The sequence below is a fragment of the Bolinopsis microptera genome, chromosome 6, assembly GCF_026151205.1.
Source record: "Bolinopsis microptera isolate Bmic1 chromosome 6, MBARI_Bmic_1.0, whole genome shotgun sequence".
NCBI classification, from domain to species: domain Eukaryota; kingdom Metazoa; phylum Ctenophora; class Tentaculata; order Lobata; family Bolinopsidae; genus Bolinopsis; species Bolinopsis microptera.
Genome location: NC_087077.1, coordinates 9,310,462 through 9,335,821, shown reverse-complemented (window position 1 = coordinate 9,335,821; position 25,360 = coordinate 9,310,462). Strand labels below are relative to the sequence as shown.

The following is a 25,360-nucleotide window of genomic DNA, read 5'->3' as shown; positions in this document are numbered from 1 at the left end:
CTGAACTCTTGGTAGTTTATTAGCCCACTTTTACTTTCGTGTTGTTGGCGTTGCAACATCGCTTCAAAAGTACAGTAAAGGCAGGTCATTACTCAATGTTGAGGCCGATTACCGCAATCCTTAAAATCACACGGTGAGCATGTAATTATAATCAGCGTTTTGATACCCTGATGATAATTAATATTGGTTAATGATTGGTCTAGAAAATGAAAGAACTGTCGCAATAGATTGTAAGAAATGCCCTAACTTCTTCCACGCCCACACCCCAGGCCCCCATGTCTACTGTTTGACGTAACAGAGGAACACATGACTTGGAATTAATGATATTTTAAACAGTTGTAAGTCGTTGAGACGTCCCACACGAATAATATTACTAAAATATATAATATATATCACGATGTTACCTTTGTTTGTTTGGTTTTGTGGGCTGAGATGTTGGTGCTGATTGTTTCTGTCAGAAATGTTGATTGATTCTGTTCTGTTGGATGCAGCTGGCCGAGTGGTGAATAAAGCAGTCTTAGGTTTGCTTTATTTAAGTTCGAACTCGTAACATTAAGTTGAAGGCTATGGAGGTCGATGAGTATTCCGATTCGCCATTTAGTTTTACCTTTTGCCACCAAGATTCAAGGATCTCAATATTTGTTTCTATCAACGAAATCTTTAAATACAAGCCTTAGCCGAAAATGGCAATCATGGAAAATCTATAGCCTTCCCCCATGGTCATAGCATCCGTACTACTATGCTGTCTCTTTAATTAATAAAGTAAATTGTCGTGAAAATAGATGACAGATAAGCTGTTTTAGCTTGACGATAAATTAATGATATAAATAAAATTCAACCTGAAATCTCAAAAATGTATTGCTATCACATTCAATTATAGAGGATATGACATTGGTTTGAAAATAAAGACTGTCTAACAACTGACCCAGTGAGTCGGAGCCCCTGCTCATTGTGCAACTTCGCCTTGGTTCGGAGGTATGTTATTTAAATAGTTGTATTCGGAAATTTAACGTTAATGCTATTCGAATGTGCAGTAATTTTGTTCCCCGGAAATTAAATTTTAGTAAGTATTTATGTGTTGATGTACAATTATGTTGTCGTGCCCTGTTTGTCATTATTATGGCTCGAGATTATAGTAATACTAATAATCATCATATCAGTTAAATTTCTAGAATATTTAGCGGCATATGAATTTTACCGAACATGTTACGTCACTAAATGCGCTCAAGCTAGAGCCTCCGAATCCCACCATTTATGCAATTAGTAAGGGGTCGTTCACATATTAGTATTACGTAATCATTTTTTGGAATATTTTTAACCTCCCCCCCTCCGTAATCAGTTTTACACATAGCTTTTGTGTAAAAATTACACCAGCGTAACAATTCGGACCACCCCCCTCAGCTGATTACGTAATATGTGAACGACCTCTAACGTCATCGGGTAGGAACATCTATCCAAGTATAACCCTCATAATAATGTGCCAGTGTATTAATGCTTCATTGTTCTGGGTCGTTCCCCGCGCTCACTACCCCCCAAAACAAGGATATAACTGAATTAAGTCCCCCAATGAGGGGACCCAGGACCGCTCTTACCATTTCCGGCTACACTAGTCCCGTACCCTGTATACTGTAGTTCTAGAACAATCCCGTTAATATATGGTTCTGTGTGGTTTATGTACACTCTGAGACGCTAGAGACCTATTGCCACATGTGGCTAATATTTCCCGCCATTTTTCAAAAAGGCTCATTATATTAGTAATTAGACTTTAGAGTGGTTGCATTGTACTGTTACTTGGCTGTTGAGACTTGACTCCTACATGATCAATGATACTTGCTCAATTTTCGTTAAACTTGTGCGTTCTTTCCCCCGCTTGTCGCTTGTCCGTGCTTTTCCTTGCTCTACTCAACTGTCCATTAAATTAGCGTCTTTTAATGACAGATAGCACTTCACACTCCCGAGATTTATTAGCGAACTTCTTAGAATTTATAAAAGCAACATTACTCAATTAGATTTAGTGCTAGTCTTTCTGACTGTGCCCGGTCGTAACCTGTTCCATATCCAACGCATAGTGCTTACACGTATTTTTTATTCCTTGATAATCAAGCTGTTCTTCTCCTTATGCTGATTGGTCTAGTGCCTTCTTGGTCACTTGAATTTCTTTATCCACACTTCTAGTGAATTTCAAAGAAGTATCTCCGAGAAATTAATTAAGATGGCCCTCTCATATCCTGTCTTACTATCACGTGTCCATACAATAGCTGAATTCTGTACAAACCTCCACCAACCTTGCTTGTATTGTCCAATAATGAATTTGAGACGCACTGTAAGTAGAACGCACTAGCAGTAGCACCTAGTCTCTCTCTCGCACCTCCCTCAGTACAACGGCATGTTTCCTGCTTTGACTAATAACACAGCCTATAGTACACTGCAAAGCCTTGTTACTCCTCCGGCGGATTTACTTTTCTGGTTAAATGAGAGGGCTGGGACCATATGTTTCTAAGGGAAATTTTTTCTTATTTCTGAATTTATGTTATTTATAACATAGATTTCATAGATGTTTCGTATTTCATACTGTATGATGTATATTTTGAAGAAATTCCTCATATGTTGTATGCGTAGTCGCTTGATTGTGTAAATCCAGTTTATAAAGTTTGATAATTAAGATGATGCTCGACTAGAACTCCAGAGGGGGACGGTATGTCTACTATCTCCCTGGAGCGTATTGCATATTGTATTTGTTGTGTGACAGTAAATGTCACACTTTTCAGTTACTGGCACTGTTGATTTTAGGGCTGTAAAATCAACAGTACGTAACTGAATATGTTCGCTGTATTTTCTGTAATTTGGACCTGGGCCATGTTTCGTGACTCAGCAAATTGAAATATAAGCACTTCTTTAGTTTTTCTGAGTAATGTTCATTATTTGCTTGGATTCTATCAAATTTAAATACTATTTATTGAATTTATACGTAATTGTCTCATTTGTCGGCTTTTTATAACTAGTTCTTTCATAACTGAGTTGTGCAATGCTGTAGAATGTTCTCCTACAATCATAATTTTCAAATCATAAGTTAATTTATCTGGTAATGAGAATGTTCTACAATAAAAAGGAAATGACTGCAACGTTAAGACATTACCTCTGCAAATATATATAGTAAGCAATATAAATATTAAACCATTATTGTGCAAACTGAAGTATAATATTCTTGGAATCTGGTTAATACTCAATATTGTCATTTATTGCATCAATTCTATAGATCTTATATTAAACTATTTATAGAATTTATACGTTGTAGATTATGTTTAGTTGTAGATTATGATTTAAATGGAAGTAAAACTCATTCTCGACCTTGATCTCATTTTTCTTTGCTGAGCAATTGCAATGCTGTAGATTGTAGAATGTTGAGGCGCCTCTGATTATTCCGATTATTCTTTCAAGTCAAATTTCTTACCACATCTTTACCGATCAGTAAAGTTGATCTTCAATGGAAATTATTGTAACTCTACGGATTTCGGAACTGACGCAAAAGTAAAGTAAATTTGTTTTGACTTTAAATTTACGTCACAGTTTGACGTAACAGCAGTTAAACTGTCGGCTGACGATCAGAACCAAGGCCAATGAAATGAACAGAATGTTTTCAGCTGTCAAACCAAATCTTCGTAAAACTCTAACCTGTCACTCGTTTGATTGAACTCTTAAAAAGTAAGAAATCGCCACAAAACGTAAAACGGTCATATTTCAGTTTGATGTTGTTTATTGTATCATATAAACACGATTCAACTACTGTTTCTTCCACCTTTTCGTTTTTTCGACAAGCTCTAAATGTTCACTGTTTTGACCCCCGGCTATGCGAGGAGATTGTAAATTCTTTAGAACAGATTGAATTCTTTATACGTTCCGTAGAATGTTCTAAGAACTAAAAACGAACCAATATTACCAACATTTTTCTATTCAGAGGTTCTCATGAGACAAATTGCCTCCCACATTCCCACTATATGGTGCTACTTTGTTATTAGTAGCAATGAGTAGATGCCGCAGTATTGGACACGTGACACGTGTAACAGAGTGACTCTCAGACTTATTACACTTTCAGTAAACAGAGTTTGACAACTGCTATCTATACCATTACCCTTAATTGGTATTTAGATTGGGCAGTGGGCACCCTATTTGGGTAATTGGGTGTACTCTCTGTTTACTTTGTGTTGATCTAATTGTCTAATTGGGTGAAGTTTGCGGTCAGTCATATTTCCACCAATCATCATCACACGTTCAACCTTGCCTCTAACTCTTTCAACTTTAAAAGTAAGATCTTGCTCAAACGTTTAGATGTAGAAATATAGTGTAGATTGGTACACACTGAAGTCTGAATGTCTGTAATTCTCAAAACTGGGCGCCTAAATACTAGATGCAATGAAATGTCTACCCTCTCTCCCTTATCAAACGAGTCTACAATTAATCTCAGTACTTAGAGTTCACGTTTACTCTTTAGTTTGCGAGTACAACTATGTGAACTCTAAAGGCTAGCTATTCAATTACCAATCCTGAAATTAGTTTACTCGGAATCTTGCCAACTAATGGATAGAGAGTTGGCTCAAACTTTTAATTGTGACGTCAGAGCTCAATTTTGAGTGCTCGGTTTCTCTGCCGGGTCGATTTTCCGCTTCATAACCTTTGAGAGTGGTATCCACAATGAAGCCTCGACTCTCCAGTGCTGGTCTGTCTACTAGCTGTATTTGGATGTGAGCCAGCTCATTCAACACGAAGTTACAGGACCAGCAGGTGCTTTGCAAACACCACCTCCACACTGCACCAGGCAAATAGTTAATATACACTCCAACTCATTTGCACATTCCATGAACCGTGTGTTGAGGGGCTTGTGTTGTTCTCTATCTTCGTTAGAAGGTTAGAGCACAGCAGGTGACGGTTTGTACAGTCTTTGTCACCATGCCCATATAAGGACTAATTAGCCGTATAATCGCCCTCAGTCTTTATCATCATTATCACGGTTTAAGTGAGGCGTCACCAGGGTTCCTACCTTTGTTATCTGGTACCTAGTACCCGTTCTCAGTAGTTTACACACTGTAACACTCGCTGTTACGTGACTGACTCTACTACAATAACCTTCTATTGTATTGACAGAGTTGTTGTAGGGAATGTTCTTGGAATTCCCACATACCTGTGCCGAGACTTTTCTTTTGTTATCCGTACGAGTTCTAGCTCTACACCGTTCCCAGTATTGATCATATCACTGTTTAGCGTTTATACTTACACTAGGGCTCGTCGCTCGAGCGTTACTGATCTGTTCGTTTCCTGGCATTATCATTAGTCACATACACATACAGTCATTATTATTTATCACATACAGTCTACGTTATACTATATTTCTAAATTTACTATTGACCCGTTTCACAGTTCACATGCATTTGATTAAAATATGATCTTAATTTCGCTGTGAATAAAAGAAGTCATCCCGTTTATTTCGTTTGATATACTGAGTTATAAATAGTTAAAGAAGTCTCGTGCGACAGACTTAAAATGTGTTTGACGTCAAATCGAGAGATAATACAATGACGAGGATACTTTAATTCTAATAGATCTGAGAAGTAGTGCAGATCAGAGACTTTGAACTATATTATATGTTAATATTATATATTTCTTAGAAATAGAATTACTATTACATTAGCTATCTAATCTAATGCAGATCATTCTTAGAATTATAGATATCATTGTTATCCATTTCTAAATAATAAGTTTCTGTCATCTTTGCAGTTTGTTATCCTACTCTTCTTCTGAAATTTAATACGTAAAGAACGAGATTTGTTTTTTTCAGTCACATTGCACAGTTTGTTAGTGGTCTGTATTCTATCAGTTGTCACTGTGCCAGGGAGGTCAGATTAAAATAGATCATTTTAATTGCCGCAGAATCTAGGACTTGGTGCTGGATAATGAATATTTCATTCGGTATTGGCCCCTGAGATTGTGAAGTATCTTTTGAAACGTCAGAACGGCCACACCTTATCACTTTTCTTTTATTTCTAGTTGATAATCCCTTTTCGTGTTGATATTACCTTCTTTATGTCATTAAGGTTTACCAAAAAATTAAGCTACATCCGGCACCAGCATTAAAATATTTTGAACTTAACCCGTTACAAATTCAAAGCAATTTAGATTTTTAGTGTTAAAATATCCGTTGAGTTACGAAAAAAAAATTTCATTTTGATAATTCATTTTATTTTGATAATTCCTTCGGTTTGAAAGAAAATTGTTAATTATCTTCTATGATAAGAGAGAATGATTTAATATCAAATTAAAGATTTGATGACCTCAGTATATCTATTCAAATACCCTCTGAGTATCCTGTACTCTTCTGATTTTATAACCAAACCCCCTGCTCATAGTTTAGAAATATAGAATCGTAATGTTAGTGCTGTCAGGATGTCAGCTGAACATTTTAAGCTATTATGTTAATCAGATATGTCATCGCCTTTATTGGACAGAATTAGCTGAATGATGCTAAATTTAGCCGCAGTCTCCTTTCCGCAATTAGAATATTTTATTTTAATATGAACCCTTAAACTAACAAAATATAGCCATCTGCTTTTATTTTCTAGCTCTAATATCGATAGTAGGTCTGATATTTTCTCATGCCAGGAGTTTGTTAATGGTCAAACTATCATGAGATTTGGTTTTTTCCCAGGAAACTCTGTCAAGAGGTGAAACCAGCCGGGTGCAGATATCGGGCGCCTGTTTTCTAACCTTGTTTATCTCACAACGACCCTCTTGATAGAATGTCACGCCCTGTGGCCTGTACACAATAGTGGCCTGTACACAAAAGTGGAAGGTCAAAACAATGCCTTTTTTTCTCCGTCATTGTACAGTAAATAAAAGATATGATATGATTCTTTTATCAGGTGGCATTATATATCTTGCAGAAGTGCGCGATTTAATACTGATAATCCTTTTGTCGTAGGTGGTAAATTTAATGCATTCATGTCACAGATATTCTTGCACAACATTCTAACGTTTCTCTCGATTATTGATTTCAAAGGTTCTGCAGTATCGATCGCTCTAAATTTGTTCTGTTTCATTGTCCAAGATGGTGTCGCCAACTGGACCTAGGCCAAACATAGCCAGCTGCTTCCTGAACAGCCTTCATTTATACTTGCAATACTCTGGATTCCGTCAGAGTTGATACTGTTAATCTCAACATTAAATGCCTCGTGATTTCTAAGTTATAAATTTATTCGTTAAAGCACGTACTGGGCAAAAAGGTGCAATGCCGGACGGAACCTATTTGCCCACGTACGGATATTTGTATTCCGTTCCAAGGAACCAGCTATTAAGAGACACCCTTCCAGTACCAACAATTACCATTGTAGACCATGTCCGCAAGAACTAGACTTAGTATTCCTTATTAACAGATGTCAGCAACATGAACATTGAACATAATATATACAGTAATATCGAGTATCAACCCCTCCTTTAATTGGTCTCAAATTGCTGAAAACTGTAATTTTAGCTCGTCAAACTTTCAATCAATCAGCGCCTTTTTTCCCATTTCCCACCAACTGGAGGCGAGCTAGCGTGTCATGTGACTCGGTCTCAAAGTTCAGTCACGTGATTATGAATTGACCAATTGTGTGTTTGAACTGGTAGCAGGTGTCGGAGGTCAACACCGGCACAATTAATTTGCTGATAAAACATTTTACACATCGTTTTAACAGGGAAATGAGGAAATCATGAACACGAGCCCTAATTCAATTGCCCAGTTTACTGGATTCGGGTCAATATAACCCATCAAATTATTGGATTTATCATTAAACCTCATGATACTAGATCAAATGTCTCTTACCCACTCAGAGACTACTTTGTTGATTGATTGGCTCCATATTTATTGGATAAAAAATATTTCTTTTGTAGTCCAGTCATCCTCCGAAGCGTGCTGTGATTGCAGATATTGTTCACCAATTTTCACCTGTTATTGTTTACCAATTTGTTTGGATTAGTGGTCTTTTATTCTATACTTAGCTGAAGAATCCTTGCAAGGTAAGTATAGAAGTCCAACGTCACGAATCCATTAAAAGATAAAGTCGGTAAACCGCATTTATCCTCAAATTTGTAAAGAAGTCGCCACGCCCTCGGACTTTTCCGGACGAAACATTTCTATGTTTTGTTAGCTCTGATATCTTTATTAGTCTCTTTCAAACGAACAAAGATAAATCTCAATATGTTACCATCATTCAGTCGAGCTGAAAAATCCGTTACGTTTCTATCCTGCTTAAGAAATTCGCTTGACAAAATCCGACATTAGTCAGAAAAATTACGATGGACAAGCAAGTCAGCAAAATAAGATAACACATTTAATCCCTCATATTATTCCACGTTCAGTTTACCCTGTTTCTCTCCTGATGAAAGTGTCCCACCTACCAGCTAATATAGCGACATCTGTCAACTAGAGAAACCTTACTAGCGCTTCTTGCTAGATTGTTCTATTCTATCATACGCCATGACCTAACCTTATGTTTCATACGTTGCTATGTTTGCCGTGGAGGAGTAGGGATGGTATTCGGTAGAGGTTCTCTCCCGAATACCGTCTGGTCATTATTGAATAATTTGTTATTTTGAAGTATTTGTAATTTGTGAATTTTTGGTGTGTGTGTTTTTCGTAATTTTGTGGTATTTTTAATTTGTGAATTTTTAGTTGTTGGCATGGTATGTGTTATTTGTAATTTTGACGGGGGAACTTCTTTTGTTTGTTTTTTACTGCTCTAGATAAACATGTCGCGCTGTTTTGTATAAGTAATCAGTAATGGGCTAGTGATTTGCATAATATACATTTTATACAACTGACTTTACACTACGTATGATAGTTTGACTGTTTCCATCCGTTTACTTTTCTTTCTTTCTTTTTCTAAAAAGGTCCAATACGTCCATTATAGTTATGCTTTCAGTTTTAAATGACATTTTAATTCATTTTAAAAATGAATTATAATTCATTTTTAAGTAATATGTACCGGGTACCCTGAAAGTTAAAGCCTCTCAAGCATTTTGCTACAGATCTAGTGAGAAAAATATCGTTTATTTAACATATTTAGCATGAGAATTCCGGAAAATATCTCTTCAAAAACAATTAAACTTCGAAAAGCTTTTCATTTAGACTTTTTTTCTGTAAAGTATTAACGTTTTTGTATTACATTTAAACATTTGTATTGCTATTTTCTAGTCTCGTCCATTCAATTATCAATTGTCTTTGATCTCTGAACAATGGCAAAAAACGGCAATTTAACATTTATTATAATTGCATTGTTTATCGGTTATTATGCCGTTTTTAAGCGATGTAATGACAATTTTTTGTTGCGTTTCTGAGCTACTATTAGCTCAAGCAGCTTCATTCCGTTTTCCCACTTTACTTTCGCGATCTCCGATTGGTCACTGGAATCAATTGTTCGACTAAACTGTAAACATAATGACTTCATCTTCACGCTTTCCAACAACAGCCTACTTATCATGATTACTATTAGACCCAACCAGTTTTTCACCCGTTTTATTGCTTTAATCGCGTTTAGATGAGGGAAGTGCTACTGCCATCTCACTACATAAGTAGACTATTGAGGTGAAGTAGAGTTGTGAATGTGATATATTTCCTATTCGGCTCACACACAAGTGTAACACGCTATACGGTGTTCGGCGGTGCACACTGCACACTGTATTATACTTATAGATATGTTTGTGTACTTTTGGTTCGACCACACGTCGTGTAACTTGTTAAACTCACATCCCATAATGATTTGCACTTTTGCAGAGATACGTTGTTGCTAGCTACTAATAGTTTCTATTTGGCGGTGTGTTCAGTGCAGTTTACCGTTGGAAAGAGTGCTGGTTTATTACGGGGGCACGTGCTCACCTGCTGGGGCAGTTCCAATTTACACCTCCAATCTGGTTTTGTCGTTTTGAGGAAACTGTTTCTCTTCAGCAGTCTGCACGCTCCACTGTAAACTCATATTTGTACCTGATAACCTGCGTTTTCTCCGTTGACCTCTTTTCCAAGAATCCCTCTTAGTTCGTTGTACCATATGCCCGTGATGGATATTGCGTAATCGCATCTCAACTCTGTAAATTAGACTCGAGATATGCGACATAAATTTAATTGCTAGAATCTTAAATCGTGTAGATTTAACTGAGAGTAAATCAACTGCAGCAGATTATTCGTTTATCAAGCTGTGCTTGAAACAGGTTGTATCGGTATGTTCCAGTGCAAGTGGTTAGTCTGGTTTATTAAGCTGTCGGGGGTTAAACCGATCAAATCTGAAGATGGATTGACTACGTCAATTCTTCGTCAACATAAATAATGATTTCACAATAATAATCATCTTGTTTAACTTATCCTAGCTTCATCAAATCATTGAATTTGCATAATATGTTTTCGTAGGAATACAAGACACAAAGATTTGCATCGAGCTAAATCTTCAGAATAACCTCACAAGCCAAAAAAAGAGTTCACTTGTAGTTTTATCTACCATCGCTCTATTAGCAGAGCGATAAGCTATTTGAGGGGTTACTTTTTGACGCCTGAAGTACGTCCTCCCTACTTAACTCTGACCGGCGTGTTCGTTAGTAGTGTGACCTGTAGAAGCAGTTAAAGGGCTCCTCCTTCACCCCTACTGGAGCCCGTGCTGTAGTAACAGTGTAGCAACAGTGTAGTAACAGTGTAGTAACAGTGTAGTAACAGTGTTGTAGTGCTGCTCCTTCCCTCACTGTACCACACTGCCCATCTTGTCAAAAGCCACCCCACCTGACATATTTCATTCTGGTAACTTCCCGCTCAGTTAAAAGTGGTGGAGTTTGTTATTAACCCCGGGTATCTGTTCTAACGTGCTCTGTCAACGCGCCATCAGCTGGGAAGCCAAGATTCTTCGACAAACAAGAAACCATTTAACCGACATTCTGTGGGTTTTGGATTGTTGACAGAGGCTGGAACTGGGCGGTGGCTTGCTCGCCGACAGCCAAATAATTTGACTCCCAATTTTTTGGTTTCACGATAATTTTATTGCTTGCTGTACCTGTCACTTACAATACCTTTTATCATTCCCTCTCACCTCGGAGTTACTGGAAAAGGGCCAGCACGAGTGACGCCAGTGTTCACCACAGATCACGAGTCCACAGGGGCGGGTTATTGTAACCCTAGCCTGTGATAATAATTAACAAGCTTCTGATTTTGCCTCTAATCCTAGTACCAGATCCTAGCTTCTACGGGTTAGGCTAAGGTTAAGGTTTATAGAATATAGATCGACTCCCCGGCCGTATGAGGGGTGGCCAACGGAATATTCAAACTTTTTATATAATATCTACAATTTCTGTTTGTGTCCAGTCTCCCTGGGTTATTTCCCGTACGTTTCCCCCGGCAACTAAATATGATAAGTATCCTAAGTCCGGTCACCGGGGCGGCACATTAGTTACTCTCATGATAAGGAGCTCGAGATCTCTAGCTGATTTGTACTTAACCCGGTCTCAGACCGGTACCGGTACTTTTACTGCCTAATTTAATGGGAACATCTCGATCAATGTTCTTGCTGCTACGTCAACCTTTGTGACTGGACTCTTTCGTCAGATTTGCAAATTAGGAAATCGTCCGGTAGTTGATAAAGTAAAATCTAATTCTTCAGTTTGCTATCTAGATTGTTCTGTCGTCAATAAATTAAGAGATCCGATCCGGGACTCATGTTTCTCTGGCTTCACGACTTATTATCACCGCTATTCCTCTATCTCCACCAATCTTATAACCTCAATCACATCACGAGGGAGATTGGCCAATAGCAGACAAGCTATCCAGATCTCTTAACCTATCACAATCGAGACTACCATCGTGTTGTCCTGACACTTCATGAGAGGATGTCTGTTGATCAATATAATATTGTTTGCAAACAAAGCTACACGTGCAATATTATTATCAAAATATCAACCCCCGCACGTGCAATGATTATTCAATCCGCTCCTATCACGTGACCGAACATTTCCCCCAGATTCACTCCTCAAACCGTGGATGATTTGGCCATTACGAATTTAACTGTTAACAACAACTACAGAGTCAGGACTTAACTCTATCGTAATTTGTTCTTCAGCTCCACCAAGGTTTCTTGACTACCGTTCAGGTTAAGTCACTTTATTAAGTAAGGTTTCTTACTACCCTCACACCAAGAAGTACAGAGTTCGGATTACAATATTAGCTCTGTTCTGCGCTGCTGTTGTGTCATAGTGCCTGTTCAGTCTTCAGTTCTCTTTCTTTTTCTTCTACTTCTTTCCTATTTAATTTCTCTATTAAATTTTTGTTCTTGGAAGAAGCTTCTACATATTCGCGAAGATTCTCATTGAATAACCATATGCTAAATCGTGATCTCATAGTTTATGTCCATGTCAAATTTGTTATCCTTCGGTTCTAATAACTGTTTATTTTTAGTAACATGAGATTAAAGCTCCTCCCTCAAACTCTCAAACATCAGTGCATTAAGATCTAAAGCGTAATGATCCACATGTTACTACCCACAACAATAGTAAATTCGCTAATGCCTCATTAACAAATTACGGCTCAAACAGAGAGAGCTGCAGTTTCCAAAACCAAAAGCAGGACCCTCACTGTAACAAACTTAATTACTTACTTAGTTTGTAGTATAACGTTGGTTGTTATGATCTTTTGTTGAGACTTGAGAGTTCCACATGTGTATAACGGGGGCGGTGAACTACTACTTGACACGTGTCACGTGGGACGTGTCAAGACAGGCGAGCTTATTATGAGCTGTACATGTCACCTGGTGCAACAAGTTGAATACTTCCCCGTCTCGCTGAATAATGCTCTACTAGAGTTCTAGCTTTATTGGTAGTGGTAATGCTGAGCTGTGAGTGGTGGATCACAGTCCACAGACTTTCATTTACTTTTACGGACGTTTTAGTACCTCCAGGTACGGTTTATGTGGACGCACCTGATGTTATTTCCTCTGTTCCTGTCTCTGTTACGTTATACTTTTATAGTATTTGCAGAAGTCTAAGGAGAAACGATCATTTACCTTGGCCTTGGACGTGGTTTGTTTCAGAGATTCTTCTGCAAATTACATTTCTGTCTAAAGATACAATTTTCATAACAGGACTGTATCAATTACTAGTTGAGACCCAGACCTACTGCCAGATCCTTGATCCTGTTCTACATTCGTCTCCCACTAATTTCGTTCATTCTAGATCTTTCTCTTTCGGGCACTCTTCTTGATGACGAACGCAAATTGAGAGTATACCGTGTTTTGTATGTCAGCATTAAAATCCTTTATGACTTGCACAGTTACTCGTCATTTGTAATAATATCTTTTGTTTGGGTTTTGGCTTCAATCCAAGAGATTTTCTACTCACCTGGCGAATCGCATAAAATTATACAACTCCTATTTGTCTTTTGCTATTGTGTACCACTTGAGTTGTCTCAGAATTCTTCTTATGTGTTCGTATTTCGAAGTTTATCGCGAATTCCAGATTATATTGTTCCTCAGTAATCCTTGATTCATCTTACTATATATAAAGCGAGACGATATATATCCGTACCATTTTACTGACACCAGGGCATCAACTTTAACGCGACTTTCCGCAAAAACCGTAAAAGATATACAACTGAAACTTTTTTGACTGGGTCAAATGCTTTAATCGCCTTCAAATCAGCACGAAAAAATTAAAAATTGGACAAGGAATAAGAATTTTAGTGCCCAAAATTTGGACTCCCAAGTGGTGTCAAAAAGTCCCCCCCCCCCCCCCCCCCCCCCCCCCCGGCCCCCTTAAAGATGAAAAGGAAAAAACAACTAGCTGCTAAAATTTAACGCTGGAAAAAAAACCCGGAAATCGACATATTTAGGTGTCTAAAAAACCATGTTAAGGCAGTCCAAAAGAGAATTTGACTGTAGTTTGCTTGCATCAAGATAAAAGGATAAAAGGAATTAATATATATACGAACTGAACTCATCTGACAGATATAATACCGATATAGTGTATTTAGTAGCCAGGTAGTGAAATTATAGGCATAAAACTATTCTTACTGAAGCTTTCATATAATAGAAAGAGCCTCCACCGTGTCACGTAGCAATCTACCTTATCGGACCTTATTTGGACGGACATTAATTGAACGCTGGAGGCCCTTACGTTCATCTTAATGTCCGTTCAAATAAAGTCCGTTCATTTAAGGTCCATCCAAGTTTCCAAGTTTTCAAACATTTTTCCACTTTGAACTTTTTGTCCAGAATATGACAACTATGAGAACTTTATTGTGCCTTAAGTTAACGAAGAAAAGGTCCTCCTTGGTCTGCCAGAGGCACAGAAAACTCTACATAAAATTATACAACTCCTATTTGTCTTTTGCTATTGTGTATCACTTGATTTGTCTCAGGATTCTTCTTATGTGTTCGTATTTCGAAGTTTATCGCGAATTCCAGATTATATTGTTCCTCAGTAATCCTTGATTCATAGTTAGAACGTTTCATTAATGATAGACTTTAGGGTGGCTACCCTCTCCCACTACTATGAATTATTAATATTTCCCTCATTTTTATATGGGATAAGTGATGAACCGGGTGTGGTATTAACTGTGCGTCATTAAACTCACTATCAATCGAGACTGAAGAGGGCGGAATTAGTCCTCTTTTATGATAGAATTGATAATACCTTGATAATGAAGAGTTGCCCTTGAAATGACTGATGTTTGTCACACCTTTCTCAGCAAATGTCTTTAGGCTATCAATCAGTTCCCACGCGAAAATATACCTCAATAACACGTTACAGAAATATTGGTATCAACTCAATATCGGCTGATGTACAACTTGATAATTGATTTGTAAATTTTGTATGCATCGGATGGACTTATTAAATTGGCCGTGTAGTTCACCGAGACCGTTAGGTTTATTTCCATGTGTGGTGTGTACAATAATTGTATACTGTAGTTTTTACATGACATTATAAACATGAAGGCAGCTATTAAGATAACGTGGTTACAATTACTTAGTACCATGGTAACGGAATGCAGAATGCAGATCGTATACTCTCTTTTCCGTTGTGTTGCTATAGAAGTTGAGTTGATTACAAATAGTTTTAAGATAGTCTTTTAAAAGATAAAGACTCCGTTTCCTTTTACTTAATTAAAGCCTCCATGGTGATTGTGAACATTTTAAATATGTTCGGAAGATTATCGTTCAATACGTTTATTACAGGAAACAGTTCATTTCCGAATTTTAAAATATGGCAGTGTAATTTGCATTAAACATTTAGTTACCAATTTGTAAACTTGGCAGGTTCTTCAATCCTGAAGATAAGATCATCCAAAATCGCGGTTGTGTCATCTGTCAATTTTGATCTCGATTAATACCGATTAAAACTATTCTTAACAAATTACTGCTGATGTCACGGATCGTGCAATATACACAGCACTTTGTTTCTATCAATCAGCTGGATTGTACGGTGTTATTGCTGATCACCGCTATATCTGTGCTTAGAACGTGATTTGGGCGTTTACCCGGGTACGTTTTATGTATTTAAATCTCATGGCTAATAAGTCTCAGTGACTAGCAGGAGAATGAGCATAACGTGGCTTTTTATATCTTCGTTTGCTATTCAAAAGTAAATTACATAATATTGCAATGTAACTGTAGTTGGTATTGTTAATAATAATTGTAATTGACCCGATTGGTTATTATAATTGATCCTATCAGTAATTGTAATTGATCCGATCGGTAATTGTAATTGATCTAATTGGTAGAACTAGATTACTAGTATTAGATAACTCGTAACATTATTAATGGCCAATGAGTCATTATATAATAGATATCCGTTGTGTGTACAGTATTCTATTGATTGTTCCACTTGACCGTTCCTCTTTTAATCACAACGTTTACTACTCTACTACCACAAATTATGGTTTTTAATTTTACAACATAACTGATTACTGCATCCATTATTCTTAATAGCTTTCAATAATTATCTAACTGTTACAAATACACGCTGATTGGTCCAACTCCAGATTCTATATCATTATATTGGGATATTCAACAGTAATAATATTGCGCCACTAATTACTGCATATATTCAGCTCTATCAATGCTCCGTTGATTGGCTGGAGTAGGATCGTGCTGTCTGCTCCTCCCGCTCTACTAGGAAATTAGTACGCATATTACGTTGTAACGCGTCAGCATTTACTGTGCTTTTACCTGCTTTTATCGTACACTTTTTATGTACTCGACACATTGTGCTTGGTGAGTGTTTCTCCTCCTCTCTTTTCTCCTCCGATCCTTTTGTGTCTTTCTACGTCAAATGGACGTAGAAAAACAATAAGGTTTGATGCAACTTTTTTTATGTTATTGTTATTATTTGGTCTTCTTTTCATTGCGAGCACATCCTTCGTCAGAGATCTCTCCCTAGCATTGTTCATTTATATTTAAGTTGCTTTTTGGTAAATCATAGAGCGTAGGTTAGTAGTAAGAGCTTCAGAATACTGCACAATCCTGTCAGCTTTCAGAAGGCTACTTCCCGGAAGTAGTACTTCCGTTCCCTCTGAATGAGTTAGCACCCATCTAGTCTCTTCCCGGCCCTTCAACACTCTGTCTACACACTGTTCTAGAGATATACTGTAGGTGTGAATGTGCAGATATTACCCCTCTCCACGCCTCCTCCTCTGATAAGATCTAGTTAACAGACTGACAGCGTGTGGAGATACACACCGAGATAAGATCTCCTACTGGCGTCCTGACGACGCGGTATTACAGAAGATGTTCCGCTTCATATCTAGGGCGTGGAACATCCTCTTCTCCTCCTTCTCCTCCTAGTGTTATCTGGTATGTGCGGCCTAGCTAGTTCCTGTCACTGCGGCTCTGGTTGTAACTAACCGAAGTGTGGTTTCAAGTTTCTTTATCCTCCTTTATCCCAGCCTTTCCTCCTCTAATACCACTTCTGATCCATCTTATCTCTTGTTAATCTGCCCACTTATACCAAGACCCACAGGCCACAACCTTATTTCAAGTTAGAGCGGGGTTAAACTTGGCCTTTGTCCACTATTACACTGACTTATTGCTTTTACATTATTTCCCCTCTAGACTTAATAAGACGAGGTGAAGAAAGGCTAGACTAGTCAGATGGGCTCTATTTTATTGAACTTGAATGGTCACCTGTACTTTTACTTATTTCTAACTGTACTTGACTTGTCGCGTCCCTCCTGCGAGTTACCCTTTGTGGTTACTGGTTAGCCCCCGTCCTCGTGGCTCCGTCATAAAGCCGGTGTAGTTCACTGTCTCCAGTTTCAGGTTTCAGTCTTTTAATTTTCTTTATTGGATTATCACTGTGCTACTCTTATTGCTATTTGGTCTGGTTTCGTGGTTCACACTTTTTTAAGTCTTTAGGTATGACGTAGATAAAATGAAGGTTCTTAGTCTGAGAATTTCTGTTTATTAAGATTAAAATAGACTGTCACTAGTTTGTTAGGAAAATATGCTTAACGTTACCACGCATCAAGCTATGGTCAATTATCATATTATGAAAATATGCAATGATCCGAAATTCATGCGTAGAAAAATGATCCTTACTATTTTGTTTGAGCAGTTTATTTCGAGTTTCATAAAATATTTCGACTTCTTACTTTTGTGTAATGATCTCAAATGTTCGTCATGGATAATATTCGATTTGGTCGCGTTATTAATCCGCCAGAAATATTTTGCTTTCTGTTCTCTACTCTCATACTACAGCTGCGCTACTCGGTAATTATATGCTCAGTATTAACACAAATATTTCTTACTTACTTAACTACATAGCTTGTCTACAAATTTACTTGGTTAAACAATATTTACTTAATTTAACAATATGTGATAACATAACCGCCATACGTTTAACAGACTATCACCCTCAGATAAAGCAATTTTAAACAGAATTTACCGATAAGAAATCTGTCAGTTCAATTTATTTGTGCTTGATACTCGTCGTGGTTAAAGATATTTACATGGGACGCTTTCACCATGTCAACATTTTAACATATGTTTATTGTTTACTTCTTTAACATTATGTCGCTTATATAAAGATAAGTTATAACCCGGTTATATAAGCGTTAAACCGCCCTTGGTTAAGCCCCTTCCTAGTTTAGGCCCAAGAGATTTTGTTTTTACCCTTTTAAGGTTCTCCTGACATGCAGGCCCCATTCAGTTACAAATATGTTTGCTCTGCTTTGTTTGTAACCGAGGTTATGTGATAACTAGGCTCTAAACAAAGTTTTTAACCCGATTTCTAAGTTCTTTAGAACTAGGTCAATAAGGTCTGATTTCAATAACGATATGCGAGAAGCTCATTAATTCAGATCGTGGCGTATTATAGTTATTAATTTAAGCTTATTAATTGTTACGTCACACAACTGTGCAGCGGAGACACCCTTGTAAACCACTTTATAGACGCTTAAAAATCACACCCAACGAATGAACCTTGAAGCGATCCCATACTAAAACTAACCTTTAACCTGATTACATATTCAGCCCCCTGGTTTAAATTAAATTACACCTGTGAACGGAGTCTGAAGTGTCTGTAAATCAGGGTTGTATGCCCCCAGGCCGCTAACCTACTTACAGGGATCATTTATCAATCACAGCTCGTGGCACTGAATGTTGGTATAAGAAATGAACTAGACATGACTGGTTAATAACAAAGAGAATTGTTGCAATTTATTGCCCCTGCTCCCCTCTAATTAATATTACCGTGTTTTACATTCCTTGTTAGATGCTGTTCATTCCTGGGGGGAGGTGTCATCCCCTTATTGGAGGGGGGCTGTCTGGTAGACAGTATTATCAATTCTACGTGGCATGGACTGGTAACCATAATTCCTTAGTATATTATTTAGGAGCAAATTTAATACCTGGCTCTACAATATCCGTCCTGATAAAATTCCTGGATCAAGTTCAAATTCCTCGGGTGGGGGGTCTCCACCCCTCCTATCGGGAGCACCCCCCTCCCTGGCCCTCCCACGGTTTCCTCATATCTTATTTCCACTAATATACAGCTCCCTCTCAAATTATAACGACTAGTGCACCTGATCTCTGCCAAATGACCATAATTTTATTATGAAATTTGTTCTTGATTCATTTATGTCCAGTCTTTGTTTGCCTGGGGCCTCGTTTTGTGTTTATGTCATTATTCATCCTGCTCCCGGATGAAGAGTATTCAGTTGCAGACTGTTGGTGTCCCTACCACCTCTGAAATTTTCATAGCATTAAACAGTCGTTTACTCATCGTCAGGTGCCTCACCCCTGCATTTTTGCCCCATTTTAGATTTGATTTAATGTTGTTTAAATGATGAGTGATGACATCAATGATATCAAATAGATTTTTGCAGGTGTTTTTCAGAGGGTCTAGATGATATCATCGCTCTTAGACTATCTTCAAATTAAATCATAATTAGGCATGATTATTCGTCTTTTCATAAATCGAATATCATAATATTAATAAGGCACATCTTAAGTCGACAAACAGTTGATTCCATTGAATTTCGCTACATTTTAATGACTGGATATATATACTTATATATTCAAGGCTAAATATCTCAGCAAATCTGTACATAGCGGTTACAGGAACATTCACATTTTATGTCATATTTTTGCTATTCAATACGTTTGATACGATAAGCAAGATTTACATTGATTGCTGTGGTACTGGAGCTTCTCGAGTCTTATCTTCGTCTGTATCTATTTCTGTATCGGGAATGAGTGAGAGTTACCGAAGGAACAAGGAGCTACCTTCAGCTATGTGATAGAATGTCGTAAAATTCCGTGCATTCTAGTCATTCTCTATTTATACAAGCTCTTAGCTACCAAAGTCAATATATATGCGACGCAGGCCAGGCATTTGTAAAATGTTTTCCGGTTGTTTCCATGATTAGCTACCAAAGTCAATATATGTATATATATATATGCGATGCACGCAGGCATTTGCAAAATGTTTTCCGGTTGTTACCATGATTAGCGATTTCCAGTTCCCGGAAATCAGTGATCTGCTTGTGCCCGTGAATTCACTTACTATAAAATCCGACCTCTGGTCCAGGAATTTATCCCTCATCACTATTACTCTAGCATTTAACTTACGTTCATAATTCGGAGTATTTGGCGTTTGCATAATAATACGATATTTCTTGACTCCTTTTATAAATTAAGTCTGTTGCCACCGGTTCAAGTTTTAAAGTCACCATAAATCTGACAATCTCAATTTGTCGGATCACTATCGATCTAACTATCAATCTAATCGCTATGCTTATACGATATTCGATATTCTTTGTCCGTAAACCGCTAAAGTTGCCCCAATCATCACGTCATGATATCCAGCATGATAACATCCCCTACACACGTACACACGTACACACGTACACACGTACACACGTACAGTGTTCTATGTTTCATACCCTGCTCTCCCTCTCTATGATTACGTCACAGCTTGTCCCGGACGTTGAACGGAATCCCACGTATTTAGACATAATGTCGTTGTGATGTAACCGCTCGCTCATGTCCCTTTAAGGTCTGGCTTTAGCTCCTTTTAGGGCGATTTGTAAACTTTCATGACTGTTTTTTGACAAGCTTTGAACTACTCAATCCACGATTTATGTTGCATTGGTATTTGTGTATGTCGTGTAGAATTTTGACTTCCTAAAATTGAACGAAGTAGCACTTCCATGTCCCGTAGGACCGGTTTTGTTCCTACACAATCTGCTGGCCCTGTTTGTTTTACCGCCCTTGCTTGTAGTGTCACATCCCAGCGTTCTGATTGGTCAGTGATTGTCGCGTGACCTGAGTACTGGTCTCTGATTGGCTGGGTTGTGCAAACACAGGATTACCAAGCTGGGCATCATCACCCTGCATCACATAGTGTACATTTTTGTAGTGTTAGGTAACTGCTAAAAGGGGGGTGATTTTCAACTGAGTGGTTGTCTGGTTGTCAGTGTAATTTCCTTTTGATTTGTCGTTAAACAATTTTGATTTTGTTGTTAAATATATTTGATTGATCGTCGTGGGCGAGGCAATGAGGTAACTCAATAGATGGTTTTTAATTGAATCAATCAACAAACCAACTTAATATGTTATATGGGCCTAATATATAAGTTGTGGTTATCGTGTTCATTTATATTTGGCAAGTTCTCAACTGAGAAACACTCAAAAATGTACGGTATGCACATAGTTATGGTATGCAGACTGTACATACCTTACATACCATGTAGACTCCATGAGGCTAAAGTTCCTGCCAGATCCCAAGCCACCAAAACAGGAACATTAGTGGCAGTATTGAGTATTCTCAGTGTATCGCGGTTATCAGTTTAACAGTCAGCAGAACGCTGTCTCCTCCCTGGACCTGCTTTAAAACCTGTGTCTGCAGTATTTTCCCCTTTTTGCGACGGGACGACATTAAATATTGTGGGTCTTGTCAGCGCGCAGTTAACCTAGACTGTACACAGTTTAACTTATTCTTAGGGTATATCTTTGATCATCAGCCTGAAGATATTGATATTGCACTAAAGATATGTACAGTTTATGGATATATCTACAAGTTGAATGCGCCTGTCACTGTTTTATGTGACATAATGCCACTATTTTTGTCCTCCGTTCTTTAAATTAGTCTGTCCCCCATTAGTCGGCTTGTAACTTGTAACTTGTAAAATGATCTATATCATTACTTGAATTGTTCTTGTTGTTTGTTAGGAATTTATACTCAATTAAAATTTCTCAAAAATAAGAATTGCAATTGTCAACAAAGTCTGAATTTTACACTGTAACTAACAGTTTCACTGATTAGGACGTACCATGATTGATCTACCTAAAGCAGTTAAGCTCTCCTTCTCGAAACTTCCTCCAAACTGGTCCTATCTCAAAGTCTCTGTTATGACTCCCGTCAACCTGGACATAACGGACATCGAGTTCAAGTCCGCTATCATGCAGTCACTACAGGTTAGCAAGAGTTCCTATTACTTCAGTTATTGTTTTAAATTATAATGTACGACTTGTACACCTTACTTTGTTATCCAGAAGTTGGTGTTTAATTTTAAACTCTCCTTCACAAGCCAGTAAGTTTTAAACAGTAAAGTCTAGACAACAAGTTTATATTATTATCAGTATTAACCCTTCTGTTTCTCAGGTACATCACGGTAAAGTTGGTTCGTTATCACATGTGGACGTTCTGAAGATAACGTCAATGACAAAGTGTCACAACGGTTACTACTCTTGTCACGTGATATTACGCGTTGCCAGGCAACAAAAACAGCACGTTTGGAGCGCCCTTACTCTTATCAAATCCTTCCAGGTACGTGTTTTATCATTTCTACCATTATTAAGTTATGTATAGTTAGTAGTTAGGCACAATGCACATGACAAGACTGTGTGTTTCTTAGACACAACTTTCTTTATTAATTACAGTCCTTCATAAGCTTCTAGAAGAGGGTTATATTCGAGAAGGCACTCTTTTGCTAGATTTTTGGTTCTTGTCGAAAATTCTCAGCATTGGCCACTTATCAGTGAATAATGTTCGAGAAAGTCCGTGTAATAAACTGAAGTGGTCGTTCTAGAACACTGACATGTATTTCTAAAAACATAATATGTCTAGAGTCTAGACTAGAGAGACTAACACATATTATTTTCTTCATGGGTGGCCTTTCTCGAGCACCTTACCTTTATCATGGTCTATTTAAAGGAATAAACTCTGGTCAAACGAAAGCACAAAATCATCAATCTCTAACATTTAACAATCTTTCAGGGATCACGATGCGCTATGAACGTCGTGAAAGAGTCGCCTGTGTTAGTGTCGCTGTTACCGAGCCAAACGTCACCTCACATCGGGCATTCCCGTTACAGGCACCAACCTGCCGTCTTCTGAGCTGCTCGTGACTCGTGACGTCATCAATCACGTCACGTCACTTCTCACGCGTTACTGTCAGCCGATTGCCTCCGGAGGATATCACGCTCAGTGATAGATTGTGATCTGTGGAAGAGTTTGCTTCTAGGAGAGAAATGTTGAATTAAATTTTGTTTTGTATTTCAGTGAATTTTTTACTCCCCTCCCTGATTTTCTGTTTACCCTTCTAGATTTTTGTTAAACGCTCTTGTTAAGTTAGGTATGGTGTTTTAACTTAGAATTAGAATTAGATTGTAAGTTGAATTGAATTGTGGGACACTTAAAGGTGCTGGTTTTGGAATCCTTGCCAGGAGTGATTTGAGACACTTTTTGAGTTAACGTTTGAATCACTAGAATATGTGAACCCCAATATTCCATCTAAATCAGATAGGATAGTATTGTGGCGGGAACACAGTTTTTGCTACATTGAGTGTTGATTTTCATGCTTCATGTTATTTTCACCTTATATCTTGTTCTTATTATTGAAAATGATAAAAAGTAATAAGAATGCAATGTTGGTGAGTTGGTCGCTCAATTTATTTAAAAAATCTGAGAATCTTGCGTTCTAAACAAACGTGTCGATTTCCAAATCAATTTTCACTCTTTCATTTGCATTGGTCACTGTTGTCGTTTACAAAATAGGAGTTTCGCAATAAGAACAAAATGGTATGGAACAAGATTTGGTGTTTTTAATTTCTAATTTTCATTTGCAATTTGCATGAAATTTCGTCTGCAGGGCTAATATGTTTAATGCCACTTAAATTGTGTTACTATTAGCTTACGAATTTGTAACGTTTTACTTAAGTCTATGATGAGGATACTTTACTTTGTTAACGCAGCCATCGTATTTAATTTCTATTTTTCTGTAATAAGCTAAAACGAAACAACAGTCATCATAATGATATCTACAATCTAGGAAATCAGAACACAAAAACAAATCACTTACAAGTTATAATAGATAAATCAGAAAAAATAACAACGAAAAAAGTGGTTATTATTACCCAGTGGTTGGTATTACCCAGTTTGCTGGTCTATGTACTATGGCTCACTGGGAGTTTAATCTAAATCTCCACACTCACAGTATGAGTAGGCACATGACACAATTTGATACGAGTAACGACGAAAATTGTACGGGAAATCGTTTATGTGTTATGGTCACATTTATTCGAGATAAATTACGTCAAAAGCTATAGTCATCAGTCATATTATTCGGCTAATCTTACTCATGACCCAACTTGCTGATATATTACCAATACCAATACCACTGCCAGGCACGCCTATCCCTTTACTTCGCGATTAGATTTTGACAAGACACAGGCTCGCCAAGTTGGACCAAGTTGGGGGGGGGGGGGGCAAACACTTACTGCTGCTTGACCATTGTTAATTTAACGGGTGATACTCGTAAAATATTTGTTCCAGGACCGTCGACGAGTCCAACTCGGCGCGCGTCCTGGTTAGGTTATAAACCTACAACATACAAGTACAACCTAGGGGGAAACGTTATTTTTACATTGTATTTGTTGAATTTGAAACATTTATTTTACGAGTATCACCCGTTAATTTTTACAAGGCAAACATTTTGTTGAAAACCAAATGTTTCTATCTCTTTTATTTTCGAAGTTAGGCCCCTACCAGTAAAGTTTCCTTTAATTTTTGGGCGAGCGAATTAGTAAGAGCCCTTCCAGAATCCAGGGCTGTGTTACCCTGGAGAGTTATGGGCAAAAAACCGTTTTGGTCACGTGACAGGCTAGTAAAAAGTGAATTCGATTATTTAGGGCTCGGGTTAGGGTTAGGGTTGTGGTTAAGATTATGGATAGCTTCGGGGTTATGGTTAGGGTTAGGGTTGGGATTAGGGTTTGTGTAAAACCGTTTTGTACGGCTGCAAAACCAAAAAAATCAAAGTCACGTGAAATTTTTGGGCGAGCGATTTAGTAAGAGCCCTGTGTTACCTGTAACATAGCATTGCCATTAGCACACCTTTTCCTATTTGTAAAATATTAGTATTACAACAGCAAGCTAGTATAGATAGTATAGATAGATCGAGACTTTGAGGCTCCACGGGGGGGGGGGGGGGGGGGGCTTTTACTAATTCGCTCGCCCAAAAATTTCAATTTTAACGTGACTTTGGTTTTTATGGTTTTGAAGCCGTCAAAACGGTTTTACATAAACCCTTCACATAGCCATGTGTATTCGCGTACTAATATAAAACAAATATTAATAAAACAAATATTTATTTTTACGGCACAATCCACAATCAAACAATATCAATAACAAATAAATCAGGGGAGCCGGAGGTTTGAAGAAATTTCAAGTGCCGAAAGCCACTGCTTATCTTTAGGATTTGAGAGTGACCTGTGCTTGAAACCCACTCAGGCTCAACCATCCACTACGTCAATATACTTATTATACAAATATAGAAAAATATAATAATCTAAAATTGGAGGACTTCGCC

General features: G+C 37.7%; 1 protein-coding gene across 2 annotated transcripts; it reads left to right on the top strand.

Moving 5' to 3' along the window:
- Positions 1–878: 878 nt before the first annotated feature.
- On the top strand, positions 879–23,746 carry LOC134817574 (ribonuclease P protein subunit p14-like). Of its 2 annotated transcripts, none has more exons than XM_063826772.1 (4): positions 879–975; positions 21,817–21,968; positions 22,156–22,320; positions 22,771–23,746. In XM_063826772.1, the coding sequence occupies exons 2-4, from the start codon at positions 21,825–21,827 to the stop codon at positions 22,888–22,890; spliced, it is 429 nt and encodes a 142-aa protein (XP_063682842.1). In that variant the 5' UTR covers positions 879–975; positions 21,817–21,824; the 3' UTR covers positions 22,891–23,746. The 2 variants fall into 2 exon arrangements, with proteins under 2 accessions (XP_063682842.1, XP_063682843.1); XM_063826773.1 differs by lacking the exon at positions 879–975 and adding an exon at positions 11,005–11,016 and having other exon boundaries at positions 21,816–21,968.
- Positions 23,747–25,360: the final 1,614 nt, after the last annotated feature.

Bases quoted from the DNA above. Each gene is read 5' to 3' on its own strand.
- LOC134817574 (XM_063826772.1), top strand. From the start codon at position 21,825: ATGATTGATCTACCTAAAGCAGTTAAGCTCTCCTTCTCGAAACTTCCT. The intron at 21,969-22,155 runs GTTAGCAAGAGT...TCTGTTTCTCAG, and splicing joins CTATCATGCAGTCACTACAG to GTACATCACGGTAAAGTTGG. The intron at 22,321-22,770 runs GTACGTGTTTTA...ACAATCTTTCAG, and splicing joins CTCTTATCAAATCCTTCCAG to GGATCACGATGCGCTATGAA.